This window comes from Pinus tabuliformis, chromosome 6 (genome assembly GCF_031772625.1).
Source record: "Pinus tabuliformis cultivar Carrire ecotype Pingquan chromosome 6, CPIR1, whole genome shotgun sequence".
In the NCBI taxonomy this organism is placed as follows: domain Eukaryota; kingdom Viridiplantae; phylum Streptophyta; class Pinopsida; order Pinales; family Pinaceae; genus Pinus; species Pinus tabuliformis.
In genome coordinates this window covers 342,705,375-342,712,626 of record NC_142292.1, presented here as the reverse complement: position 1 = coordinate 342,712,626, position 7,252 = coordinate 342,705,375, and the positions used below count along the sequence as shown (strand labels likewise).

At 41.9% G+C, this 7,252-nt stretch overlaps 1 protein-coding gene across 1 annotated transcript; it reads right to left on the bottom strand.

Annotated features, from left to right (window-relative positions):
• Positions 1-219: 219 nt before the first annotated feature.
• Positions 220-1,689, bottom strand: LOC149258700 (uncharacterized). Its single transcript, XM_089429308.1, has 3 exons — positions 1,053-1,689; positions 754-891; positions 220-593 (listed from the first exon to the last, which is right to left on the bottom strand). Exons 1-3 carry the CDS (start codon positions 1,687-1,689, stop codon positions 220-222), a joined length of 1,149 nt encoding a protein of 382 aa, XP_089285434.1.
• Between the last annotated feature and the right edge of the window lie 5,563 nt (positions 1,690-7,252).

Genomic DNA, 7,252 nt, shown 5'->3' with positions numbered 1-7,252 from the left:
TCATAACTAAGGCGATGGATCTACGGGTGAGAGACGGGGCCAATCAAATTGTGCATAAAGAGCAGACGGAATTTTGACAGGGGAATTTGATTTAGGATACAATGATATCAGTGTGGGAGGCTTTGGACGAGCCCTTCTATCAAATGTACCTTTCACTTTCTCCTTACTCTCAACAAGGTTATCGAATGCCTTCCATCTGTTCTCATCGAGCTCAACAAGTTAGTTAACCCTTGCCTGAACTGCTTCCTGATCTGACGTGAAATGTTGCAACAATTGATACACTGGGATCTTCAAATGAATGGGCAATGTGACCTTCATCCTGTATACCAACTCAAATGGTCTTTTCCCTGTAGCTCGTTTCTTCGTTATTCGATATGCCCATAAAGCATATTCAATCTTTCTATCCCAATTCCTTTTGTTGTAACCCACAGTCTTCTTGATTATAACCATGAAATTATTGTTGCTTGACTCTGCCAAACCATTTCCTTGTAGGTAATAGTTGGATGACTGGGATGGGACAATGCCATAATTGAAACAAAAGGTAGATAAATCTGCTGAAATGAATGCCTTGGCATTGTCTGTTGTAATCTTTGCTGGGACACCGAACCTAGCGATTATATTATCTTCCTGAAAAATCCATTACCACTTTCTCGGTTGCCCTCTTCGTGGGTATTGCCTCAACCCACTTGGTAAAAGAGTCTGTGGCTGTAAGGATCCATCAAAAACCATTGCTAGAATTATCCTTGAACTCACCAATGAAATCCAGGCCCCACTGCTTAAAAGGTGCCTCTGCTACCACAGGCTGCAAAGGTAAGGCTGCCAAATGTTGCCTCCATGCAAATAACTGACAAGGTTTACATGCTCTCACAAGCTTATGGACATTAGCCAACACTGTCGGCCAATAATATCCAACCCTCAAAATATTGTGAGATGTAGTTCTGGCTACATAATTCCCTCTGCATAAACCCGCATGCCACTCTATCATCAGTCTTTGAGCTTCAACATCATCTACACACTTAGGACCAAACCCTCTGGGTTTATCCAATCCAAACCTCCCTGAATCATACAATACCGTGATGCTTTCAACCTCAAAGCTCTTCTCTTGTGATAAACCAAATGATCTGGACATGTTAAGTTCTTCAAATAGTCAATAATGTCTGAATACCATGAATGTTGCTCCAACTCTTCCATCACCGCAGATACCATCTCTGGATCACCTTCTTCTTCGTTCATGCTTAAAGCCTTCTCATTCCCTTCTGTAAGCATCTTGGCCAATCCTTTTCCCTTAACCAATTTAGTCGGCCTAATCTCCATGTCATATTCTTGGATTCTGGACACCCACTTTCCTCTGATACCCAAACAATCCTGCTGGGCCAAAATCTCCTTAACAGGTGGGTGTGGGACATATGCTACTTTCTTGGAATAGCCCGCATAACTCCTGAAATGCTTCAGAGATTGTATAGGAGCATATGCTTGTTTCTCCATGGTAGAATACTTAAGCTCTTCATCCTTGAGTGCCTTGCTCATAAATGCTATGGGTTGCTCCATGTTTTGATCATTCTTCTGTAACAGTACACCTACTATAGTGTCCTTGGAAGAAAATGAGAATATATGAAAGTCCTTTGAGTAATCAGGGCTCACCAATATTGGCATTGTTACTATTGCATCCTTTATCTTCTTGAATGCCATCTTACTCTAATTATTCCACTCTCATTCCTGGTCCTTCTGAAGAAAATTAGATATGGGCTTTGTAATCTTTGCAATCCTTGGGATTTAGGTCCCCACATTACTCCATAGTGCCTTATATAGGCATTGACAGTCTTGGTTATTTATATTTGAATTTATGGAGTCACCACATTGAGGGGATTATTCGTACAGATAGAGTCACCACATTGCCTTACCCATTCATACTTGTATTGAGGTCCCCACATCTCAGGTAGGCATTCCTAAGGTCCCCACATCATTGGGATGGGATTGAGATCCCCACATCTCTACATTCCTGCCTCTCACATAACCCGCTCCTTATCATGTAACAAAACTACTTCCCTACAAACTAGATGTTACGAAGGAAAACTGAGCCCATATCGAACCTATTATGACCAGCTTACAAGTGCAACTATAGGGATCATCTATATCCATCAACAACACACATAAATAATTAGTCCAGAGAGCTAAGCTAAGTGGGTGGTGAAGTCGTAATAGGTAGGTGTATATTAACTACAAGGGGGAGGTGGGTATAAATTTTGATAAGGAAGAGGATATGAAGTTCGAGATGGACGTAGGTCAGAATTAGGAAGAGAAGGTGGTTTCAAATTCCGATAAGGAAGTGGTAATTATTTTAGATTGGTTCAGAATCTAAAGATTACCATAAAGCAGTTCCACCTGCTCTAGGAAAGCTAGGGCTTAAACTGCTTTTACCAGGTCACCCTTTCACTCTTGAAATTACCACTTAAAGGCCACGTTCGCAATGGGGGAATGAACCAGCTACTCGAGATAAGGCCAGGTTCGTAATGTCAATATTCCAGACATAAGGCAAGCTCTATAAAGTGAAATCTTCTACACGTTAGGCTAGGTTCACAGGTTTCAATTTACCAGTCGTTGACCTTGATCTCCTGTAGTCAATCGAGCGGCTCCGCTGGTGTAGATAATATCTCCGCTTAGACCTCACAGACCACGGACGAAACAGACTTCACTAACAAGGATATAGGGCTCCCCCAAGGTGCAGTACTTCCCCCTGTACTTATGAATATCGCTCTCCATCAGTTAGATCTCTATGCCCTTCACCTGTGTAGATAAATGAAATTAGACTACGGTCGTTACTGTGACGACATATCAATAGGTATAAGGGGAAACAACGACTCTGCTGCATGGAATGTTGTCCATAGAACGCACAATTTGATACGCAATCGTCTCATGGGATTGGAAATACGGGCGAAGATCATTCGGAACAGGGGCTTATGGGAACGAGAACTTCTTATTCTTTAGGGGGGCGGGTTTCATTCATAGTAGGGGGTAGCTCCAGATGCCCAGGGCCGCGGCCACATCGAGTGTTATCTGCATTAGGGAGAGCCGAATAGGAGGATGAAGAAGGCAAGATCAACCCATTCGTACTCGAGCGTTTCCCACTCCCACTCCCACTCACCTTGGTTGAGCACATCCTAGTCCCAGGCGTTTGAGATTAGGCCGCCCGTGCTTCTTTATTCCATTCTCGCTAGGTCTTGAAGAACCGCTTATTTTGCTTCTTTCTTTGATGAAAGGGGGCTTCCTTCTCACTGAACAGAAAGGGCTTCCTGTGCTGGAAGGAAAGGGAGAGGATGTGTAGGGGAGGGGTTAGTCTACGAAACGCTAGGCAGGCCACCCCCTCTTACTTACACTCACTACTTATACTCACTAAATGAATACACCGAATCTATACCTACCTATGGGATAAGAATCTACTAGGGTAGAACAACCTAAAGGATAACCTAGGAAAGGAATATAGATTTCGTCGTTGGGTCCAGCGAACACTTATACGCCCCTAACCAGTTACTATGGTCTTAAGGTAAGCTCTTTTATTTAAACAGTTGAGTGAATACACTCTTATCCCGGTTCAGCCTAGTCCAGCGAGATAGAAGTGCTTGCCCATTATGTTGAACCTGTCAAAGAAGAATATGGAAACCAACAATTAGAGAATATCTATAAGATGACCTCTAGGCAGGATGATTACATTAACCCAACTGTAAAAGGAAACTTGAGTTGGAGAAGCATAAGCTCATTTGCATCAGATTCAGAGGAAGGACTAGGTAATTGGAAAAATAGACTCCATGAAGTATCCATGAGGAGGTGTGCAAGAATGACAAAGTCACTATGCTGGATTGGGTTAGAGGTATGTAATTTACCTATTTATGATGGTTTAACTAATCTAGATTCTTTTATTCATGAATTTGAGGAATGAAAATCGCTCGACTAACAGGTTCTTTATTGCTCACCCATCAAGGGTGAGGAGAGGAATTTATTGCTCGACCATAAGTGAGAGGGAGAGGATGCACAAGCAAGCTCGACCATGAGGGAGAGGACCTTTCTTTAGACAGATCCCTTCCCTACTACATGAATGTTAGTGCCTTTAACCACGTGTTCTATTTACCCCCACCTATTGAGAAGAGATGACTGCCTGCCTCACTTTACCACTCTACTTATACATCCCTTCCCCCTACAACTTACAGTGAGCAGATTCGAATGAGATGAGATAGAAGGAAGGACATAGATTTGTTGGTTTGACAACGGGACGAATGGGTGGGCATAGCTTCAATAACACCTTCTTTAAGAATCTTAGTGAGTGGTATCAACTGCTTACTCTGCCTTTATATTTACTTACCGTGCATGCCACTTGTTCCACCATTCCTTTCACTTGCTAGTTTCTTTGCCCTAGGACAAGGGAGGGAGGGAATGTGAGGCCCAACCCATTCAGTCCATGAGGAAGATCAACAGTACAACATTATGGTGGATGGCATGCTACGAAAAACCCACCTTACCCTTGACTTTATTTATTGCCGAAAGACTAGAACATGGAGGGTTTTCCAACCCATTGATTCTGCTAGGAGGAATACTCAAACCTCAAATTAAGGTGTCTTTATGACAAGTCATTATTTTTCTTTAATTAGAGATAAAGCCATCAGAGATAGAGGCAGGACATTGAAGATGATATTCCCTTCGTAAAGTTGCCCATCTGCCCTTCATTAGTATAGTTATTCAGGTCGGCCAGACACCCAATAGCAATGAAGCACATTAAACCGAGGTTAGCCTTACACTTACCCATCCTTATTAGTTATACTCACCAACCAAGAACTTACGTAGGAACTGAATAGGAAGTAGCTAATTCTTACTAGAGAAGTCGCTAAAGGACAGGTACATACTATTTTGAATCTATAACTAGGTTTACCGTAAAGGAAAAAAAGAAAATACTTCCTACTCTTAATCTCTCTTTACATAATGAAATTCACAATAGTCTTCTTAATCTCTCTTCAACATTAGATACTTAATAGATACTAAGCATACCTTCTCCTATACTTTTTATTTCCTAAGCATACGTGCTGAATTCATCCTAAATATACTCAAAACTGAAGACTTTATGTTTCCATTCACAGTTCTCAAATCTTTATTTGATCCTTTATTTTCTATGCACTTGACTCTATTTAATGATGCACTATTGATAGCTTTTTCCTATCATTTTGTACATACAAGTGAGACCAAGACCTAGCAAAGTTAGTTACAGGTGTAGATCGAGATTGAGAATATGTGGGAGAAGCAGGAAAGGCAGGACCGGAAGCAAGAGAAGTAGCACCAACCAAGGATTTGCACCAGGCTCCTGACTTTCACTATCCCTTTAAACAGTACCACCATAACCAATAGATCATAGCCAGAGGCAAAGGCATCAAAGATTCAAGCAACACCGATTGGCCTCGCTAATCGAAATCCATCAGTATCAAAATAGAGTAGCCCAAAAAGTAGAGGTGGTAGAATCAAACACAACAAAGACAAGGGACGGAGTCACTCTCTCATTCATATGGGTGAGGGAAGACCCATATATAGATGCAGAAGTAATTGTAGTTGACCGAGTGTAAGCGCTTGATCTTGAACCAATTGCAGTTTATCCACCGACATAAGCTCAACCCATTTACTTAGCAGTTGTTGTTGAACTAGTTTATTGAGTCTGGTATCAGTGGCAAAGAAAACATTAGAGCCTATGATAGTTCTAGATGCATATCCAAAAGCGGATTCCCAATAGCAGACGTACTAACTGTTAGTGTCAGTCTTTCCAGCCTTCCTTCAGTGATCAAATATGCTCTTACAAAGTGATTTTGAAGTGTCAAGGTCAAATTTTGTCATTTCAAAGAGTTTTCAAGCAAAATTTGGTCACTAGGCATTAGGTCTAGGGTTTGCTTTAACTCCTTCTAAAGTTGTCCAAATGCCAATCTATGTCACTATTCAGCTGAGTCTATCATCATTCATAGGGTTGTCATTATCATGTCAGTGTCTAATGAGTCATTTTACATCTTGTTCATGCTTCAGTTGTGCCTAGGCAAGGTCATTTCCCTCTCCTAGGGTTTTGAAAGCTAATTTCTCTTGGACGGTCAAATCATTTGCAAAAATTGTATCCTGATGTTCATACACCTTCCCCTATCCTTAAAGTACCTTACCAAATGCTTCCCATCCCTTAGATCCGCCAAATTCTTCATTTTTGCACAAACCCTAGTTTCTAGCTACAACCTGGCAATTTTCTAGGTTTGGCCTGTGTTTTTCCCTTTTGGACCCCTTCCCCTCGCTCAATCTCTGAGATTCCACTTTCCCCTACTTCCTAACATCCCTCCCCACTGCCAAAAATTTCCCCAAGAATTTAGAAGCCCCCTATCCCCTTCATTTCGCTCCATTTCGACAAAATTCCTTGTTCCACACATCGGGATAAGTTTCACTCAAACAATGTTTCAGAGCAATCAGAGATGAATTTTGCAAAACTGAGAGAGATTTTTGCTCACAACATGCCAAGGAAGAAAAACCTCCTTCACTTTTTACACAGGTGTCATGGTTTGAGAGAAATTTCAAGAATATCGTTGCCTCAGGAGAATCAAAGACACCTCTGAAGTGACCTTGGGTAAATCAATTTTTCTCCTAGCTTGGTTGGCCAAATGATTTTATTGATGGGTAAAATGATAACTAGACACAATGAGCTTTCCAATGAGCTATCATGAGCTCAATTTGGGGTTGAGGAAGGCATTCAAAAGTTGACTGCAACAACACTCTTCCTTCCGGCAGCCTCATTTGGCACTTTTTGACCAGTCTTGGGAGATTTGATTTTTGACAGGTCAAATCAACTCCAAATTGAAAAATACTAGTTGGGTTGGAAAGTAGACTCAAATACCTTTCCAACGAGCTATCCTAAACCTGATTCCGACACCGGGAAGGCCTCCAAAAGCCTCCTGCAAAAGCGCGAACGGTTGAGCCAAGGGCGCAACCCGTCAAGAGGCTGCCTGCAGTGTATTTTTTCAACGGGCGCGACCCGTCAGGCGTGCGCGACCCGTTGGGCGTGGTGCGCGACCCGTTGAGCTGTCTCCCTGCAAACTTATTTCAAATTTGCTCAAACGCCTTCCAAGCCATCAAATCGTTTGAGGTAGGTGTTCTAATTATGCAATGGTTGCTGGTTATGATTGGTGGATAGTATGAACATGTTTTAAGAATCAAATGGTGCAAGAGAAACCTCTTCATATGACTGCAATGT

What these genes read in the sequence shown, in the direction of transcription:
- LOC149258700 (XM_089429308.1), bottom strand. Translation starts at nt 1,689, where the DNA reads ATGGCATTCAAGAAGATAAAGGATGCAATAGTAACAATGCCAATATTG. An exon ending in GTATTGTATGATTCAGGGAG is followed by an intron (nt 892 to 1,052) that starts GTTTGGATTGGA and finishes ATTGGCCGACAG; the next exon opens with TGTTGGCTAATGTCCATAAG. An exon ending in GTGGGGCCTGGATTTCATTG is followed by an intron (nt 594 to 753) that starts GTGAGTTCAAGG and finishes TCGGTGTCCCAG; the next exon opens with CAAAGATTACAACAGACAAT.